We start from the raw sequence: 20,817 nt of genomic DNA, 5'->3' as shown, positions 1-20,817 counted from the left end.
TGCTGGATCCCACTTCCGCACTCCAAACAACATCTTGCCCCTCTGCTTCAGAGGCAGAGCAAATGTAACAAAGTTCCCTCCAAAAACATCAGAGAAGGATCTAGGGCAGCTTTGGTTTCAAAGTTATAATGCATGGTTTAAAAGAGGAAGGAAGAAATGAGCTGATTACAGGTATTGGGGGATTGGGGGAAGAAAAAAAATGAGGAAAAGGGAGGGAGGGACAAGACTGAGGAAGATCCAGTGGCCCGAAATCCCAGTCCCCACCCACAGCCCAGCCCTTGGAGCAGGAGTGAAGAATTAGATCAGTTTTGTATAAGAGTTTTTAAAAAATCAAATCACAACAAAGTTGAATTGGCTTCTTTTGAGCCTCTGGGATATGTCTGTCACTCTGGCCAGTCCTGCCTCTTCACCAGACGGTTTCGGTTCCCCTAGGCCTTCGCCTGTCCCAGTCTGGCATTTCCACGGAGTGTGAACACAAAGAGTGAGGCTGCTTCACAGTCTGGCCCATGTGTCCATCCTGACTCCGTAAGCGGAGTGTAGGGCTCCCAGGGCAGAGGGGGCGGGAGGAGCAGACTCTGCCCAGGCAGTCCTCACACTGGACAGGGCTACAGACGGCCGTCCGAAGAGTTCTCCCTCCCTTTCCCCTCCACCCCAACTCAGGTGGAGGGGGAGCAGCTGTCACCAGAGCCTATGTTGGTGAAGGTTTCGGCTCAGCACCGATCGGACATCAGCAGTGAACCTGGAATGACAGGAACTTGCATTGGTGGACTACCTTACAGTTGACAACACTAACACAACGGAGTCTCACTGGACAAGACACAACTCAATAACACTTTCACACAGTGAAACTGGACAGAAGCCAAAAGGGTACGAGTAATGAGTAGGAAGACCTGGCCCACACACTTAAGTTCTGAATGCCTTTTTCCCCCCAATTCTTTTAGATTTCCCACACCTCTTTTCCTTGGCAATCCAAATCCTGCCAGTTTTGGTAGTGTACTCCTGTAATCACAGCACTGGAGAAGCTAAAACAAGGTCCAAGAAGCAAGTTCCAAGCTAGCATAGGCTACATAAAAAGAATTTGTCTCCAAAAAAAAAAAAAAAGAACAAAACCTATAGTCTACAGGCCACCTCCCTTACCTGAGGGCGTCCAACATTGGGAGAAGGTTGAGAAGGGCTGTGTCACTGGGGTCACTGAACCAGGATTTGATGGGGATGGCATTGTCTGGGGTAGGTAAAATTAAAATTGAGAAAATGCAAAAAATTCAGAAGAGCCTATGAGACTTTCCTCAATATTATTACTTATAAGTCCCCATTTTTCACCCACCAAAAGTCAATCACCTAAAATCTTCTTTTTCCTTAAATGTCAAAGTGAATTAATAGACTTCCCAACAGCTTGAGGTTAGAGTTCTGGTCAAACTACACCTGTGCCTCACTCGAAGTGAATTTAATAAAGAAGTCCCATTTATAGTCTTATATCCCATATAAGAGTGGATACCTCATTTAAAACAGAGACACAACTTACATTCAGATCTGTAATACAGTAGGGAATCCAAACTCTGAACTAGGACCCAACTCTTCTGCCCCCTAGCTTCCTGCATTCACCCTCTCAAGGAGTTAGAGGTATAGCTGAATAGTATAATGCTTGCCTAGGATTTAGTGTGAGGTCCTGGGTTCCACTCCCAGAACCACTAAGACAGAGTCAGGTCAGGCCAGCCTGGGTTATATAAGAAGACCTTGTCTCAGAAATAAAACCTAACTAAAATGTCCTTAGAAGCATGTCTTGGGCCTGACAGACCTTTTCCCATACCTGGGTGGCTCCTGTAAGCCCCGGGGGAGTTGTCCAGGATCACGATGCTGGAAAGGTCACTGTGGACCACAGAGAGGTCTTTGATGTAGCTGCCCAACTCCAAAGTGCAGTGCTGAAAATTCAGAGGACTAGTTAGCACACCCACCCCTCAGCCCCATTCACACCTCCCACCCTCGTAACCTGCCACTCAAACCTGACTCTGGCTCCTTACCTGTCTGTAGTATCTCCTCTTAAGAATGCTTCTGCTATTGTCCAGTTTATCTGCCACAGCAGAGCCATAAATTTCCATGCTTGCTGTAAACACCACAAGCTCATACCACTGGCTTACCTGAAGGAGGTTGGAGAGGAATACAGTGTCATACAAACTAACTAACATTTAGACATAATGGTTCTTTTTCAGTCTTCAAGTAACACCAAATGGCTGTGAAAACTCAAGGTATTTGAACTCCCTGCCAAGCTTCCACGCCCAATGTCTGAGGCAACCAAGACCCTTAAGATTCAGAGATACAAATGTAAAAGTGCAGGATGCCTGTGAAAGAACAGAACTGTATCACTGTAACCCCAGCTACTGAAAGCTGTTCCCTTGCCTGTCCTCCCCAGCCTCTCCTTTACTGAACTGTCCTTACTCACTGTCCTGGTTTGTCTTTCTGTTGTTATAACTAAACACTGACCAAAACCAACTTGAGCAAAGAATTTATCGCATTTATAATGCTCAGGTCACATTCCATCACTAAGGGAAGTCAGGAAATCAAAGCAGGAAGCCACAGCAGGCACCGTGGAGGTAGAAACTAGTAGAGATCACAGAGGAATGCTGCTCACTGGCTTGCTTTCTTACACAACTCAGGACAGCCCACCCAGAGATAGCACTGCCTTCAGTGGATTAAGCAATTTTCGTGTCATCCACCTCTCCAACAAGGACATAGCATTTACTAGGCTCTCAGCCTCTCAGGTGTACAACTCGTTACTCGTTTAACATAAACTGAATAAATTCTTTTAATACATATTCATCTTATCAATTTTGCTCCTATAGAAAATCCTACTACAAATTGGCAGCAGAAAATGGGATCTTGCTGTGACAGACTGGACGAGGTTGATTTGAGGGAGGATTGTGGAAGCATTTGAAACTTTTGAGCTGAAGAAAGCACTGAATGCTTATTGCAGTGAGCTGTTCTGGGAGAGCTTAGAAGATAATGCTGAGAACTATGCAGACAACGGAGGCTTGGCTTGTAAAGTTTCAGAGGGAAACCAAGACTACCAGAACAGTTAGCATAATATTTTGGGTTAAGACTTTGTGGACACAGCACCCACATCAGGCAGCATGTAACTGCCTGCACCCCTGGTTCTGTGTGTTCCATTGACAGGCCTCTATGGACATCGGGCATGCACATGGTACACAGACATTCATGCAGGCACTCAGTACACACACATATAAAACTTAAAAAACAAAATACCAAAAACAACTCTTTAAGAAAAAAAATCTATGGCCCAAAGCCAAGCATGAGGAAGTACACCTTTATTCTCAGCACTAGAGAGGCAGAGGCAGGTGGATCTCTTGTTGAGTTGGGGGCCAGCCTGACCTCCATAGTGAGTTCCAGGACAGTCAGGACTACATGGAGAGATCCTGTCTCAAACAACAGCATAACAAGTCTGTGGAAGAGAAACCTGTGCTTTAATGGATGCTGCTTAGCTAAGGCTGAAGAATCGCTTGTGAGTAAGAGACCAGCATCAACTGAGGTGAAATCTTCTAAAACCTATTTCCTAGGAGGCAAATGGTAAACGTGCCAGCAGCCAGGATCACTGGATGACCATGGAAGATGATGGCAGATGTGGAGCACAGCTGGCCTGTGCCTGAGACAAGCTGTTTGTGCTACGAATGGCAGAACTGGAGAATCGATGCTGCCCAAGCTCTTCGGAGCCCAGGAGACCATAGGTGAGTCCCAGATGTCAGACACTGAGCTGTGGGATTTGGTTTGCAGTACCAGATGTTGGTTTTGCTATGATTTGATTGTAACTACCCTGGATCTTTCCTCTTGAAATAAGAAAATAACTTGATTTTGGAGAAGACTGAATATTTTAAAGAGGCTTTAAACTTTTTTTTTTTTTTTTTTTTTTTGCAAGACAGAGTTTCTCTGTGTAGTCCTGGCTGTCCTGGGACTTACTCTGTGACCTAGGCTGGCCTAGAACTCAGAGATTCAGAGATCTGCTTCCCAAGTCCAGAATTAAGGCATACAGCACCACCTCCCAGCTTGAATTTTTTGAAGACTGTGGGACTTTTAAAGTTTTACTTTATATTACTAAGTGAACATGAGATTTATGGAATAAAGGTATAGTTTTTAAGATTTATTTGTATGTCCCTGCATAAAGTTATGACTTCTCACTTTTATTTTTGATTTTTTTAAGTTTATGTGGATGTGGGAGTGTACATGAGTACAAGTACCCATGGAGGTCACAGGCCTTGGAGCTGGAGTTACAAGTACTCAGGGGCTACCTGCTACGGGTGCTTATACACAGCATCAGACCATCTGAATGAGCAACAAGTATTATCCACCACGGAGCCATCCCTTCCACCCAAGATTATGGTTTTTAAAGTGACATGTTAATTTCCTAAGTAACAAAGGATAGATTGTAATGTTTAGTTTTAATGTCAATTTGCCACAAGTTAGAACCACCAATAGGGAGCTCAACAGAAGAACCGTCCTCACCGCCTTAACTGAGGCGGGAAGACCTGCCTTGAGCATTGGTGGATCCTTCAACAGCAGCCCAGGTAGGAAGGCACGATAGAAGGACTGTTTGCCTCTTCCTCATCTAACCTTCCCTCCTGCCTCTGTGCTGAGGCGCCATGCTGCAGCAGCTGCTCCCTCCACTGAGGTCACACCCAGCATTCCCAGGTGCCTATCATTATCTAAGGACCCGCAACACTTCAGGAACCTTACAGCTTTTCAGCACCAGCTTCATAGGCTGAGCAACTACCACACTGTCACCCTCTCCAGCCTGAGGCAAACACTGTGGGCTGCTCCCACTGCTGAGCAACCCAGCTTGAGGATTCTCAAACAGGTTCTCAGCTTCTCAGGTATGAAACCACTTGTTATTATTTTAATGTAAGCTAAAGATATATCAATATATTCATATTCTAATGGTTCTGTTCCTCTAGAGAAAGAACCCCAACTACTACTCCAACTTCTCACCCTCTCCTCTAGACCCGTAAGCACCTAGAACTCTACAACCGTTCTTTTAACAGGGAGCTCCAGTTGGCTCATGCACACTCACCACTTCTAAGAAGAAATCCACATGGGGTCTCTTATGTACAAAAAACCGGACAGGATGTTTGTCTATTACCACCTGCAGAGAACGGGGAAAAGGTGAGGGAACTAAGCACCACCACACTGGCCCTGCCCCGTGCCCACCACCTGCTTTTCTCCTTCTGGCTGACCGTGGTGCCAGGCCTTGCCAAGCCCTGACACCAAGCCTGGGAAGACACAGTGAGAGACACAAACATTCCACAATCTCCACACACCTTCAGGATGAAATCAGGAGGTGTTCCAGGCCTCACTGTAGGCCTCAGGACCCCATCGTGGTGAGAGTGAATAAGGGTTTCATCCAGATCCAGCACCAGGATCTTCCTCTTCACCTGGGCTGAACCACAATGGGAAGGAATAACACCAAGTGACCTCCAGCCCAAAGCCCTGCTTCACCTTCTAGTAGCTGTCCTATCTGACATACTCACCTAGTCGATTCCGGGACAAAGGAGATAAGGGAAGGATATCATATCGAACAGTTTGATACTGAATTACCTAAGAACAGTGGGAGATGAGAATTAGAATCCCTTAAATCTTCCTAATTACAATAACAGCAAATACTGAACATTTATCATATGCTAGGCACTGTATATATGATTAGAACCTCATACATAATCCTAACAGGGATACAGGGAAAGTTCAACAGTAGGACACGTATCCAATAGACAATTAGGTTCAATCTCGGTTCAATTCCCAGCACCATGAAAACAAAATCCTAGTAATATTGTCATTACCCTTGTATCAAGAACAATGAAATAGGCAACAAAGATTAAATGCCTCCATGCTTAGGATTGCGCAGCTAGATTTAGCCCCTTAGTTAAAATGAATCCTCCATAAGAACAAGAATTCCTCTCAGTCATGCCTAATCTTGCAGTGTCTCAAAGACTGTAGCAAGGATAATGACTTAAGAGCAGAGTATCTCTTAATGTGATATTATCCTTCTACACTGAACAAGGAGACACACAGCACCACCCCCCTTCACCTCAAGAGTTCTTCACTGGTGACTCTTGTCATCTTTCAATGGGAAGCAAGAGCCTCAGACTCTTAGTGGGCAGAGAAGGAATGAGGAAAGGAAGTCCTTGGATCATTGAGGGGAACAGTAGCTGAGGGAATCCAGGGGTGTCAGGTCAGTTAAGTTCCTCTGGCTAGAGGCCACTAGGACTATTTTAACCAGCCACCTGTCCGCTTCTGTTTCTACTAGCCAAGTCACAAGCTGTAGTGAATCTCTGAAGAGCCCTTTATCCTGGTGCCCAGGGGAATGTAGAAAACATGAAAACATTCTACTTGACAAGCTCACAGGATGTACAGAAGGCCAGGAGAAGCAAGGACTGTTACAGAAAGGTGGGAAAGGGAACAGCACCACCTCGAGCTTCCCAGCTCTGCTTCCCCAAGGCTTCTCTAAAGCTAATTCCTAATCCCCAGAGCTCCTATGCGGAGCTTGGCAATTCCTTCCCCTGCTCTGTTCTAACATACAAATGTTCTCCAGTCCACTCCTAGGCCCTAAGCCACACATCCCCTGCTTGGAAACCAGAAGGCCCACTCTTCTTTAATCCCAAGGCATCTGCCCTTCTCTTCTCCCTCAGCTTGTGATGAGAGCTGACACAGCTCGGGTGTCTTGCCCTGCTATCTCGGGTTGCACATGCTGGGCATGTAGGGAATGCTCCAAGTTTCTGCCAGAGAGGGCGTGGGGAAGAAGCCAGACTGGAAGGGAAGAAGGAAAGGGAGGACAAAAGGCTGTGGGGTCAGTGATTTACAGAAGAGAGCAGTTTAGGAAGTTAACTAGTCTTCCAATAGCTGGGCTAAAGATGCAGAGATGAGCACTACTATACTCAAAAAAAAAAAAAAAAAAGGAGCTGTGAGAAGAGGGAGGATTCTCAGGGCAAGGTCAGAAAGAAAGGATGAGAAGTCAATGCACGAAGGAAACCAGAGGAGTTAGGCCCACACCAGGTCAGCCTCACACACCCTGAATGGATCCTATCTTATCTAAGGAGACTAGGTGTGCTTATGACCACCACCCAGAATAATCCTCACCCTAAAGCAGGAAGTGGAAGAAATAAACAGACCAGAATGAACTAGAGAATGAACTCAAGTCCAAGTCATTCAGTCAAGTCTTCTACCAGTACACCAAAGTCCTTCTGGGAATTCTCTTGACCTAGGCTGCCAAAGCCTACACCCAGCTCACTCATTTCCCTCAGAATCTGACTTCAGGAGATTTCCTCCAGAGGTGAAGAAGTGATGAGGGCATATTCACTAAGAAGCGATGGTAGCTTAAGTAATTTTTACCTTGGAGAAAAGCTTGAGGGAGAGAACCCAGAGATGCTTGGGTTCATCCAAACAGTCTCTACACTCCAGGTATCCCTTCATAATTGCTAGAGTCTCCTGGAGAAACATGTCCACCTTCAGATGCAAGCTCTCCAGCTAACAGCCAGGTCTTCTAATGAGACACCCAACTTTAATGTGCTCCCTCTTAACAACTAAAGACACCTACTGTAAAAGCATCGGTTTTCTTGTCCCAGGGTCTTAACAAGCCCATATGCACATGCTAGAGATTTCCAGAGCCGTTCTGGAAGAGTTCCTTCACACCCAAGGCTTTTCTCCCAAGTTCCCATCCCTGCTACATATGCCCTCCTACCCACCCACACCACTGACAAAGAAGTCTGACTCTTTCAACAGGAGGGTCTTTCCAAAGCCCATATCAACAGTTCTGGCTACCAGCAAACAGGTGTTCCCCGCCTCTTCTTTCTTTAGCAACAACTCTAGCTTTCTTAAAGAGAGCACCATTCTAGCCCCCCAAGAACTGCCAAATTCTATCCCAGGCAGATTAAAAAATAAATCAAGCCCACTAAAAATTGTGGTTCTTTTATTAAGGTCTAAATCCTGCTTAAAGGTGTCCTACTTCTCCAACGAGTAAAGCTCTGGCTAAGGCTCCCCTCCTAGGCCTAAAACAGAGGCCCAACACTATCCCAAAATTTCGTGAGCACCGCGGACAGAGGACCCCACCACTGCCAGCACCCACGCAAACTCACCGTGCGGATCTGCCTCCGCAAAAGGTAAATAAAGAAGCTCCAGAGCTTGGCGGCGAAGGCCACGAACGTGCGCAGCCCCAGCAGACACTGCGTCCGCATCATCCCGATGACCCCGGCACCGCCGGCCCCGGGGCCCCCGCGGCCCAGCTCCGCCAGCCCCCCGGGGGCAGCCCCCCGCCACAGGGAGGGGGAACGGGGGCCCCGAGCGGCAGGAGAGGCTGCAGAGATGAGCACGGAGTGGGTGGCTCAGAAAGCCACCCCCAGCAAAGGGAAAGCCCAGCGGAACCGGGAACTGGGGGACTGGTGTGGGCAGCCCGCGGGGGCCCACATGAGCGGGAAGTGGCACCGACGACTTCGCGTGGGCTGCAGGCCGAAACAGGTCGGGCTAGGACAGGGTCCTCTGAGACCAGGAGGGAAGGGGATGGAGAATTGGGGGAGGGGGCAGTGGGGGAGGGGGCTAGGGAGAAGGGAGGGAGGGAGATGGGAGGGGAAGGGGGAAGCGAAGGGTGGCCCTCTGCGCAGGCGCGCTAGGGGTCTGCCCCGGGAAGGGGGCGGGCGGGGGCGGCGGCGCGCGATGGGCCGCCGCGACTCTTGGGGCCCCTGAGCGCAGGAGCTGGGAAGGAAGGGGAGGGGGAGCCAAAAGGCGCGGAGCGCTGGGCCGGAGTGGCCTCCCCCTCCCCGAGGTCAGGATCTCTTAGCCGCTGAGGAGTGGGGCTGCAGCCTCTGCAGCTGGGCTTCCCACTCTGACAGGCGCCATTTTACCGCCCAAAGGGCTCCCTCCTCCTCTCTTCCCTCCTCCTCTTCCCCTCTGACATTACTTCCGGTAGTGACGTGTATTCACTTCCCCGGGATTGATGTTTCCCTCAACTCATTCTGAAGAGGGAGGGTAGAGTTAAGGAAAGCAGTGCTCTGACCAAGGATGCAGCGTTACGCACGCGCACAAGGTTACTGCGGGGCGGGACCTGGGGAGAAGCCCGGAACGGTGTGGGCGTGGCTGAGTTACGTCATTTATTCCCAGGTTCGGACCTTCTTGGGGATTGGATCTCGTGCGACCTCTATCCTTGTCCCCATCCCACTGATAACTGTTCCAACGGCCCTTCTCGCCCCAGTCAAGGTGCAAGAACAGATTAAGGATGTCGTCTCTAGGGCTGTGTACAGAGGCTCAGGAGCGGCCCCTCCGAGTAAGCCTTCTGAGAATACTGAACATAAAAAAAGAAGAAAACAGGGTCTGCGTTCCGGACTTTGCGGTCCTTTAAGGTTGGACGCAATCCTCAATGCCCCGCCCCCTTAGTGGTGACGACATCAGAAGGCGTCCTGAGGCGTCAGAGATGCTGGACTCGTTGTTGGCCACTGGTGGTTTGGTGCTTCTTCGAGGTGAGGGATAAAGGCATGCGGTGGTAGACTTGGGCTTGGCTGAAGGAGCGGGAGGTTAGAAGATCCTCCGGGGATACCGGGCTAGGGGTGGGAGCCGTGGTCGGAGACCCGAGGACTCAGTATATCTCACCCATATTTGGCTCTCCACAGATTCCGTGGAGTGGGAGGGGCGTGGTCTCCTGAAGGCTCTTATCAAGAAATCTGCACTTCGGTGAGTTAGCCCTCAGCTTCTCCTGGTCCTTCCCGGAAAAGGAGCCGGTATCCCCACTCTTCAACATATTTCCTTCATCTCTGCCTTAGTGGGGAGCAAGTCCACGTTCTGGGCTGTGAAGTGAGTGAAGAAGAGTTTCGTGAAGGTCTCGGCTCTGATGTCAACAGCCGGTAAGTATACATTCGGTTTCATTCGGACTACAGTTGCTAAGAGCTTCTCTTCAACAGACAGCACAGAATCTCGTATTGTGGAGAAACTGGGATCGTACGGTTTGGGACAGTAAAAATTAAAAGACTAGGGAAGTGTCTTTTAGAGACTTTGGCCGACTAGATTGGAGAAAGGACACACCAGTGATGGAAAGGGACATGAGGCTGTTATAAGACTCAAGACCATAGATGCTAGAATCGAATTGAAAACGCAGGTCAGGATAAAGGAATATACTAATTCCAAAGGGTAATAGGCTAAATTAACCTTTTGGCAGAACTTTTTAAGACTTTTTTTTTTTTTTCGGAGCTGGGGACCGAACTCAGGGCCTTGCGCTTGCTAGGCAAGCGCTCTACCACTGAGCTAAATCCCCAACCCCAAGACTTATTTTTTAAAGTAATTGTGTTACTTAATTTTTTTATTTATTATATATAAGTACACTGTAACTGTCTTCAGACACCAGAAAAGGGTATCAGATCTCATTATAGATGGTTGTGAGCCACCATGTTGCTGGGATTTGAACTCAGGACCTCTGGAAGAACAGTCAGTTCTCTTAAACCGCAGAGCCATCTCCGGCCCTTAAGACTTATTTAATTAAAAGAAAAAAAAAAAAAAAAAACAAAAGGGTATCTGCAGTAGTACACACTTTTTTTTTTTTTTTTTTTGGTTTTTTTTCGGAGCTGGGGACCTAACCCAGGGCCTTGCGCTTCCTAGGCAAGCGCTCTACCACTGAGCTAAATCCCCAACCCCGTAGTACACACTTTTAATCCTTGCACTCAAGGCAGATAAAGGCACATCTCTTGTATTTGAAGCCAGCCTGGTCTACATAGTAGAGTTACACACCAGTCGGGAAGCTATGTAGTGAGACGCTGTCTCTAAACAAATAATAGATATAAAACAAATAAATCGGGCTGGAGAGATGGCTCAGCAGTTAAGAGCACTGACTGCTCTTCTAAAGACCAGAAGTTCAATTCCCAGCAACCACCACATGGTGGTTCACAACCATCTGGAATAGGATCTGATGCTCTCTTCCAGTGTGTCTAAAGACAGCTACAGTGTACTTACATACATAAAATAAGTGAATTAAAAAAAAAAAAAGCAAATCTTATTCCTTAAAAAGCACAAGTAATCACAGTTACTTAAATGATTGTTTTTTTAAGGTGTTTCCACAATTATATGTTAAAAAGACAAAGTTACTTTAAAAGGTTTTATATTTATTTTATGTGTATAAGTGTTTTACCTATGTTTGTGGACCGTGGGCATGCCTTGGTACTTGCAGAAATCAGAAAAGTGCTCTTCCAGAGGTCCTGAGTTCAATTCCTAGCAACCACATGGTGGCTCACAACCATCTGTAATGGGATCTGATGCCCTCTTCTGGTGTTTCTCAGGACAGCTACAGTGTAATCATATACGTAAAATAAATGCTTTTTAAAAATGACAAACATATGGGGCTGGGGATTTAGCTCAGTGGTAGAGCGCTTACCTAGGAAGCACAAGGCCCTGGGTTCGGTCCCTAGCTCCAAAAAAAAAAAACAACCCCCCAAAAAAAAAAAAATGACAAACGTCTAAAGTGCTGAAGTGGGTGGAGTCTAAATCAAAAACTGAAGTAAAGCGACAGGCGCAGTATGAAGGCAGTAATCCAAGCCTTCATCTTATTTTCATTATGTGTAGAATCAAGTGAAGTTAGTGTGTTTAGCAAAAATGATCTTTAGATCTCTAAGTAGGCTTTTTTGTTTTTGTTTTTCAAGACAGGCTTTCTCTGTGTAGTTCTCAATGTATTGGAACTACTTTTATAGGCCAAGCTAGACTCAAACACAGAGGTCTGTCTGCTTGTTTCCTGAGTGCTGAGATTAAAGACATGTACCACAACACCTAGCAAGCCCTAGGGTCAATCCCCAGTATCCAGATGGTCATGGTAGCACATGCCTTTATACTAGCACTTGAGAGACAGAGGCAGGTCAGTCTCTTATGAATTCAAGGCTAGCCTGGTCTTCATAGTGAGTTACAAGCCAGCCAAGGCAACCTAGCGAGATCCTGTCTCAGAAGATAAAATAATAGGGGATGGAAAGATGGTTCACTGATTAAGAGCACTGGTGATTCTTCCAGAGGACCTGGGTTCAATTCCCAGTACTCACCTGGCAGCTGACTATCTGTAACTCTAGATCCAGAAGATCTGACACCCACACACAGATATGAATGCACTCAAAACCACCAATGCACATTACGTAAATTTTCTTTAAAAAAAATATTAAAAAATAATATTAAAAATGAATCATAGGGGGTTGGGGATTTAGCTCAGTGGTAGAGCGTTTGCCTAGCAGACGCAAGGCCCTGGGTTCGGTCCCCAGCTCTGAAAAAAAGAAAAGAAAAAAAAATGAATTATAGGGGCTAGAGAGATGGCTCAGCAGTCAAGAGTGCCTACTGTCCTTGCAGGGGACTCGGTTTGGTTGTCAGAACCTACACAGGGTACCTGTATTTCCAGCTCAAGGATATCTAACATCCTCTTCTGGCTTCCTTGGGCACTTGTGTTCACACACACTCATATACATATGATTAAAAGTGAGGTAAAATCCTTGTTAAACTTGTTTTAGAGATTAGATGCATGTCTCGGTTGGTAATGAAGTGCCTTCTTTGCCTGCTCAGAGTCCTGAATCTGATCTCTAGCACTGCATAAACCTGGGTTCTATGATTCCAGCACTTAGGAAGTGTAGACAGGCGGGTCAAAAATTCAGGGTCATCCTTGACCACATAACAATTTTGACCATATCTCCTAAAATTATTAATAATAGTAATTAGAGGAGAAGGTAGTTTTTTAGGAACATCAGATTATCTGAAGCTGGGGTTTCAAGTAGCTGGGAACTGAGGCAGTGAGGAGTGATGACAGGTTGGGCAATCCAAAGGAAAGACCCTAGAAGTCAAAAGATAGGCAGTGTATCTACTGACCTAGGAGCTGGTGGTATAGACGACTGCCTTTGAGTTGTTGAGAATACTGCTTAATTCAGTGCTAGAGTCTGGGCTTGCATCAGCGCTCAATGCTGCACTGATGCACGTCCTCAAGGCAAAGGAAGCAACAAAGTAACGAAGGACTGCCGGAGAGGTCAGAGAGATAAAGAGGACCTGACTGCAGAGGACTCACAGAGCACAATAGAAGTTTAGGTGTTGGGCCAAAGACGGTTGGGAGAGCGAGTCACACCATACCTTTGAAAAACACTAATCCATTGATTACCTTATAGAGACTGTAACAGAACAAGGCAGCCTGGATGTGGAGACTAGTTGAGAAGGTTGCTGCAGTACCCATGTTCACTTACTAGGTATATCTATACTGAGGATCAAAAACCTGGAGCTGCTAGGACACTGGGGACAGAAGAGTAGATGAGGCAACCTTGTTTCCTGCCCTAGTAAATCTTAGAAAGCAGTGGTAAGAAATGACAGAGGCCTTTGCATAGGGCAATCTCTACAGGAGAGGGCTTTTGTTATTCTTGCTTGGGCTTTGGTTCTGAGACAGGGTTCCAGTACATATCCCTGGCTGACCTGGAACTTACTATGTCTACCAGACAGATCTTGAGCTCACAGAGATGTTTGTCTCTGCCTCCTGACTGCTGGGATTACATGCTTGCACCACCATGCCTAGTTTAACAAAATTTTTTTGTTTTGGTTGGGGGGTAGGGGAGTTGTTGTGTTTCAAAACAGGGTTTCTCTGTGTCTGTAGTCCTGGATAGCATTCAGTCTGTAGATCAGGCTGGCCTTGAACTTAGAGATCCTCCTGCCTCTTCCTCCCAAGTTCCACTACAGCCTGGCAAGATAGGCACATTGATTGATTGATTGATCGATCGATTGATCGATCAATCGATTTTATATATATGAGTACACTGTAGCTGTCTTCAGACACACCAAAAGAAGGTATCAGATCCCATTGCAGATGGTTATGAGCCACCATGAGGTTGCTGGGAATTGAACTCAGGACCTCTGGAAAAACAGCTCTTAACCACTGAGCCATCTCTCCAGGCCAAGATTTATTTTTTAATAATTGTATGTAAATGGATATGTGCACATGAGTGTAGGTACCTGTGGAATTGAGAAAAGGGCATCAGGTCCCCTGAAAGTGGAGTCACAGGCCATTATGAGCCTACTAGGAACTGAACTCCAGTCCTCCCCCCAAATAGTATCCACTCTTGATTACTAAGCCAACTCTTAACAGCCAGAAAGGAAGTTTGGAACAGATGTCAAAAAAGAACTTTAAAGGATAGAATTCGGGGTTGGGGATTTAGCTCAGTGGTAGAGTGCTTGCCTAGGAAGTGCAAGGCCCTGGGTTCGATCCCCAGCTCCGAAAAAAAAAAAAAAAAAAAAGGATAGAATTCCCAGTTAGGAGGTCTTAGACAGGGTCTAAAGCCAAGCTTGGTTATGAGACACCAAACTATGTGCTGTCAGCTACTAAATCCTTCCAGTAATTAGCTTTCATTAACATTTAAGATGTTGGCAAACATTGAGAAAGAGTCCAAAAATTAGAAAGAAACTCAAGGTTGTAATGTGTTCCTGTTTTCTCTTTGTAGCCTAGTTTACCATGACCTCTTCAGAGACCCTTCGAACTGGTCACAACCTGGGGAAGCTGCTCCCGAAGGACCTCTAAAAGCCTTGAGATCCATGTGCAGAAGGACAGATCGTGGCTCTGTCACCATCGCCCTTGACTCTCTCAGCTGGCTGCTGTGTCACATTCCCTGTGTTACACTCTGTCAAGCCCTACATGCTCTGAGCCAGCGAAATGTAGACCCAGGTGCAGGTGCGGTTCCCCCTTTGTTCTTTACCCTAGTCCAGCTCCTCCTGCCAAAGAATGTCACCCTTTCTTTTTCCAACAATAGGCATCAAGGATCTCCAGTGTGACATTCTGCCATGTCCTTTTGGGGACAATTGGGGGTGGAGTGGTAGAGTTGGAGGTTTGTTGTTTTGAGGCTTATGTGTGTATCTAGCTGGGCATAGATGGATACACTTAACCCTTGCACTTGGGAGGCAGAGACAGTTGGATGGATTTCTGTGAGTTCAAGGCCAGCCTAGTAGTCTACAGAGCTAGTTCCAGGACAGCTAGAGGCTACCCAAAGAAACACTATCAAAAAAACAAAAACAATAACAGCAACAGGAAAAAAAGTGTGTTTGTGAGTATGCACGCCCATATGTGATGTATGCAAGTATGTGTGTGCAGGTTCACTCACGTGCCTCTGTGAAGAGAGGCCAGAGAGAGAATTGGTGCCTTCTCTGTCATTCTTTGTCTATTCCTCTGATACAGAGTCTACCCCTGAACCTGGGACTCATGTTCTCAGTTAGACCTGAAGCCAGCAAGTCCCCGCACCACAGCTACCTCCCATGGAGCTGGGGTACAGCATGTTCCTGGGTACTGGACCTATTATATGGGTGCTAGGGTCAAATCTGGTCCTTATGACTGTGAAATAAGAACCCTTAAATGCTCGGCCATCTCTCCAGCCCTGGTGGAGTGTTTTGTTTGTTTTATTGTTCTTGGTTTTTTACACAGGGTCTGTTTTCGAGGGTTTTCTGGAATCTAGAACATCTGCCTCCACTGCTAGAGCTCCAGCACTACACCTAAATTAAGAGAGCTGTGAGGATTTTGTTTGGATTACATTTTCTTGTGTGATTCTTGTCTGCACATACTTCTGTGCACTGTGCGCTTGCCTGGTGGAGGATGTGCAGGATCTGGCTGGGCAGAGAGGATGGTCCACCCTGAGCTTCTGATCTGCTTTTCCCTCCTGGCTGAGGACAGGCCTGTACTTCCATGCAGTGTACAGGGCACTAAGGCTGGAGGCCAGGGGTGATGTGAGCCAGGCAGGTGTGCTCAATAGCTGAGCTACGTCCCACCCCTCATTCCCTCCTTTAACAAGTAGAACAAGTGCAGCATCGGGTACAGTTTTAAATAATGGAAAAGCAAAGGCTGACCTTTCAGGTCATAAAAAATATAGAAAAGTAAATGGCTGGAAATAAACTCCACACTCACAAAGGTCCAGCTGCGTTATCAGGATCACACAAACTAGACGAGGTAGCTGTTTACACCTGCAATCCAGAACTTGGGGGGGGGGGGGTCCGGCTCGCCCTCTACTAAGGAACAACCTAAGAGTACTAAAGAAAATAAATAACTAAAAGTGAAAGGGAGCCATTATAAGATGGTCTGACAGGAGATGTAAGGTAGAGGGATTGTTTTGATATGTGCACTGATACCTTGAGAAAGGATCTTATCTCAAAGAGCAGGGATCAGCCAGACAAAATGTGGCCAGATAGGAGCCTGGAATGGCTCTATAGATACAGGAAGATCTTATGGGGGTGGGGGGGTGTAGTTGTGAAGGCCTCTAGTTCTTGTACTAGGGAAGCAGATCAGTTCTAGGTCATCTTTAGCTTTACTGTGAGTTCAGAACCATCCTGGACAACATAAGACCCTGTTTCAAAAAAAAAAAAAAAAAAGTGTTGGGAATATGATAGCTTTAGGATAAGCCAGTTGAAATTGTTGTGTAGTTTGATCTGAAATGCTGACCTATGGGCTGGAGATGGCTCATTGGTTAAGAGCACTGGTTGCTCTTCCAGAGGTCCTGAATTCAATTCCTAGCAACCACATCATGGCTCACAACCATCAGTAATGGGATCTGATGCTGTCTTCTGGTGTCTGAAGACTGCTACAATGTACTCATATAAATAATAAATCTTTTTTTTAAAAAATGCTGGCGGGGGTTGGGGATTTAGCTCAGGGGTAGGGCGCTTCCCTAGGAAGCACAAGGCCCCGGGTTCGGTCCCCAGCTCCGAAAAAAAAAAACAAAAAAAAAAAAAAAATGCTGGCCTATATAAAAAAATCAAATGTTGAGAGCTGGGGGGGAGATGGCTCAGTGGTTAAGAGCACTTGCTGCTTTTTCAACGGACTGCAATTTGGTTCCCAACACCTACAACTACCTGCTTCTCCAGTTTTAGGAGATCAAGTACCAACACCCTCTTCTGACCTCTGGATACTCATACACATCAATAAAAATAAACTTGTTTGATTAGACCTGGCTGTGGTGGCTTACACCTTTAATCCTACCAGAGGCAGGCTGATCTTTTATGAGTTCAAGACCAGCCTGGTCAAGTCCAGACCATCTACTGAGACCTTAGCTCAAACTTTTTTTTAATTACAAAAGAATTAAAATGTACCAAATTGGGCCAACCAACAAGCTAGCTCAGTGGGTAACGATGTTTACCGCCAAATCTAATGACCTTTATTCAACACCTGGATCCCACATGGTAAAAGAACAGTGTACAAAAGTAAGCTTCTGATCTCCACAAGCATGCCATGGCACATGCACACCATGCATAGTGTGGTAAAGTGGTCAGTGCCATGTATCTTAGGTAGTGCTCCCAAGGAGGGAGGAAGAGGCTGATACACACAGCTTACAGCAGTTCAGTAACTAACAAGGCTACAGAGTTCAGAGACACATGATAAATTGTTGGTGTTGAAGTCAGTGGTCCCCTGATCATATCCATGTTGGATAATTAAGGTGTGGACTAACAGAAGCACAGAGCGGTGTGGTGAGATGCTAAGGTTGGCCAAGATAAAAGTCCAGTTACCAGTTATGGTAGTCCTTTCTTCCCTTCACTGTTTGCTCCCTGAGGCCTTCAAGAAAATGCTGCCTGTTATCTTTCATGTTCTGCTTTTATTGTCCCTGTCCAGGTGATAACCCCCTGATAGAGCAGGTGCGGGTCCTGGGCCTCCTGCATGAAGAGCTTCATGGTCCTGGCCCCGTGGGAGCAGTGAGCAGCCTTGCTCACACAGAGGTGACTCTGAGTGGTAAAATGGACCAGACTTCAGCCTCCATCCTCTGTCGAAGGCCCCAACAACGTGCAACTTACCAGGTCAGGAGAGACAACGGAGAAGACTGGAGATTAGGATCAGAGAAAGGCCAGTGTCTTAGTCAGGGTTTCTATTGCTGTATAAAAACACCATGACCAGAAGCAACTTAAGGATGAAACAGTTTATTCATTTGGCTTACACTTCCACATTGTCGTCTATCATCAAAGGAAGCCAGGATAGGAACTCAAACAGGGCAAGGACCCGGGAGGCAAGGGCTGATGCAGAGGCCATGGAAGAGATCTAGAACTGTGTACTGGCTTCTCTTTTTTTTTTTTTTTTTTTAAAGATTTACTTATTTTATGCATATGAATACACTATTGCTGTCTTCAGACACACCAGAAGAGGGCATCAGATCCCATTACAGATGGCTGTGAGCCACCATGTGGTTGCTGGGACTTGAACTCACCACCTTTGGAAGAGCAGTCAGTGCTCTTAACCACTGAGCCATCTCTCCAGCCCCTACTGGCTTCTTTCTATCTATCTGTCTATCAATCAATCATCTATCTATCTATCACTAATTAAGAAAACACTCCACCACTGGCTCTTACAGAGGCTTGTCCTCATTTAGGTTCCTGCTTTTAGATGACTTCTGTGAATTGACATCAAGCTGCCAACACAGGCAGCAAGATGGGATGAGCGATAAAAATTGATGTTCCTGGGGCTGGAGAGATGGCTCAGTGGTTAAGAGCACTGGCTGCTCTTCCAGAGGTCCTGAGTTCAATTCCCAGCAACCACATGGTGGCTCACGACCATCTGTAATAGGATCGGATGCCCTCTTCTGGTGTATCTGAAGACAGCTACAGTGTACTCATATATGATAAATAAATAAATCTTCAAAAAAAAAAACAAAAAACTTTGATGTTCCCTTGGGAAGCAGAGGCAGGAGAACCAAGAGTTAAAGTCCCCTAGTAAGCTGAGGAACAGACAGCCTGGGCTGTGTGATCCATGCGGCCACCTCAAAAAACAAACAGGGATGGACAGTTGGTCTAGTTACTTCCGTGGTGTTCTTGTCTTGTGTAGGCAGGGTCTCACTGTGTAGCTTTTTCAGCCTGAAACTTAGATTAAGGCTAGCTTTGAACCCACAGAGATCTGTCTGCCTCTGCCTCCCAAGTGATGGGGTTAAAGGGGCGTCCACCACACCCAACCTGGGTTTTACTTCTGTGCTTGAAGCCATTATTTCATCCTGTTATTCAGACTGGGCAACAAACCCAGATATGTTAAAATTTAAGTCACCTAAGTAGTTAATGTAAGAACCATGATTTGAACTCAGGGTTGCTCAATTCAAGAGCCCATAAGCCAGCCAGACAGGCTGGTGCACACCTTTGACACCATCACTTGAGAGACCAGCCAGGGCTCCATAGAGAAACCCTGTCTCAGGAAGAAAAGTCTATTAATGTAGCAAATTAAGGAACATGCCTTACAGCAAATGAATGAGGGGATTTTTTTTTTCCTTCCCTAAGACTTGGTGGTTCTCCATTCTTCCTGACTTCAGCCTGGATCTCCATGAAGGGCTTCCCCTCCATTCTGAGCTACACCGGGATCCTCACACAACCCAGGTATCAAAAATGGCAAGGCCAGGGGGTTAGGGACTTAGCTCAGTGGTAGAGCACTTGCCTAGGGAAGTGCAAGGCCCTGGGTTCGGTCCCCAGCTCCGAAAAAAAAGAACCAAAAAAAAAAAAAAAAAAAAAAAAATGGCAAGGCCAAAGCAAGGGTGTGAGCTTAGAGTCTGGCAAAATTAAAAATAAAAACGAGATATTCACTGAGCAGCTGTACACTCAGGAGGCAGAGGCAAGGGGATCTCTGAGTTCGAGGACAGCCTGGTCTACAGAGTGAGTTTTAGGACAGCCAGGCCTACACAGAGAAATCCTGCCTCAAAACACGAATAGGGGGAGGGGGAGTAGAAGTGTTGGGGGTCTGGGACTTGGAAAGTAGATCTGAGCGGTCACAGCATTGTGCCTACAGGTGGATCCTGCCACTCATTTGACCTTTAACCTTCACTTATCCAAGAAAGAAAGAGAAGCCAAAGACAGCCTCACTCTGCCTTTCCAGTTCAGCTCTGAAAAGTAAGGTTGGGCTTGGATCAGCATCTGTGTCACAGAAAGGTGGGGTGATGACAGGTTATTGATTAACCTCAAGATTTTATAGGGGCTGAAGTCCATCTCCAGAGACAAGTCTAGGGAGTGGTTCCATACCCACCTATACCCAATTCCCACAATGATAGAGGACCTTCCTGTATTTCTCTCCAGTAAAGCCATGGGCACTGAGTAGCCATGGACTAATAGAGCCAGGCCAGATGGGGAGGTGACCCTTTTCTCCAGGCAGCAGTGAAAACCACAATGTATATGAGTGTCTCAAGGGTTTGTTCATAGGAGCTCGGGAGATGCTTCTTACTCTGTACTCAGTATGTGGGTGGGTGTGAAGCAAGACTGAAAAATCCTTGCCTTCTAGCTAAGGACCTGGGATCACTAGAGCAGTACAGGACAGTCCCTGTCCTGTCCAGGACCTAGTGATACTTCAGCGCTGATCACTCTCAGAACTTTAGGAAAAGGAGCAAAGACCTGGGATGGGTTACCTACGCTAATATCCCTGTACCTAGAAGGAACTATCCAGATTTGACTTAGCACCCACCCTCACCATTTCTTCCTTCCTCAGACAGCAAGCTCTGCTGCATCCAGTGCCAGGCCAGACCACTGGCCGCATCTTCTACGAGCCAGATGCTTTTGATGATGTGGACCAAGAAGACCCAGATGACGACCTAGATATTTGACAGACATATAGGAGAGGAAGGCTGTGGGCTCAGAACCATCCTGCTGTTAGCAGACTCTGCCTTGTCCCTAGCCTGCCTTTGTTGTTTTGTCTGGAGAGGCTGTGTCTTGTGAGCCAAGGAGCAGCATCAAGCTGGGGCAGAAAGGGTGGTGAGAGTGTAGTATATGCCCAGAGAATAAGAAATCCCCTCCTCCCGTGCCCATTTCTAATAAAATATATGTGTGTGTTACTCAAAACCTCTCTTAACTGCTTAAACAAGA

General features: G+C 46.5%; 2 protein-coding genes across 6 annotated transcripts; one reads left to right on the top strand and one right to left on the bottom strand.

The window, feature by feature from the left end:
• Positions 1-110: 110 nt before the first annotated feature.
• Ctdnep1 (CTD nuclear envelope phosphatase 1) lies at positions 111-8,944 on the bottom strand. 4 transcript variants are annotated; one of them, XM_032914484.1, is made up of 9 exons: positions 8,130-8,944; positions 7,387-7,482; positions 5,532-5,598; positions 5,322-5,440; positions 5,075-5,146; positions 2,019-2,135; positions 1,808-1,919; positions 1,138-1,222; positions 111-739 (listed from the first exon to the last, which is right to left on the bottom strand). In XM_032914484.1, the coding sequence occupies exons 1-9, from the start codon at positions 8,229-8,231 to the stop codon at positions 679-681; spliced, it is 831 nt and encodes a 276-aa protein (XP_032770375.1). In that variant the 5' UTR covers positions 8,232-8,944; the 3' UTR covers positions 111-678. The 4 variants fall into 4 exon arrangements, with proteins under 4 accessions (XP_032770375.1, XP_032770376.1, XP_032770377.1 ...); XM_032914483.1 differs by having other exon boundaries at positions 303-739; positions 1,796-1,919; XM_032914485.1 differs by lacking the exon at positions 7,387-7,482 and having other exon boundaries at positions 1,796-1,919.
• An 84-nt stretch (positions 8,945-9,028) lies between these two features.
• Elp5 (elongator acetyltransferase complex subunit 5) lies at positions 9,029-20,793 on the top strand. Of its 2 annotated transcripts, XM_032914480.1 has the most exons (8): positions 9,029-9,503; positions 9,654-9,714; positions 9,804-9,884; positions 14,469-14,695; positions 17,612-17,793; positions 19,252-19,347; positions 19,754-19,854; positions 20,444-20,793. In XM_032914480.1, the coding sequence occupies exons 1-8, from the start codon at positions 9,404-9,406 to the stop codon at positions 20,556-20,558; spliced, it is 963 nt and encodes a 320-aa protein (XP_032770371.1). In that variant the 5' UTR covers positions 9,029-9,403; the 3' UTR covers positions 20,559-20,793. The 2 variants fall into 2 exon arrangements, with proteins under 2 accessions (XP_032770371.1, XP_032770373.1); XM_032914482.1 differs by lacking the exon at positions 14,469-14,695 and having other exon boundaries at positions 9,467-9,503.
• Positions 20,794-20,817: the final 24 nt, after the last annotated feature.

The sequence above is a fragment of the Rattus rattus genome, chromosome 9 (assembly GCF_011064425.1).
Source record: "Rattus rattus isolate New Zealand chromosome 9, Rrattus_CSIRO_v1, whole genome shotgun sequence".
Lineage (NCBI taxonomy): Eukaryota > Metazoa > Chordata > Mammalia > Rodentia > Muridae > Rattus > Rattus rattus.
The sequence above is the reverse complement of the archived record's forward strand: the minus strand, read 5'-3'. Positions and strand labels throughout refer to the sequence as shown.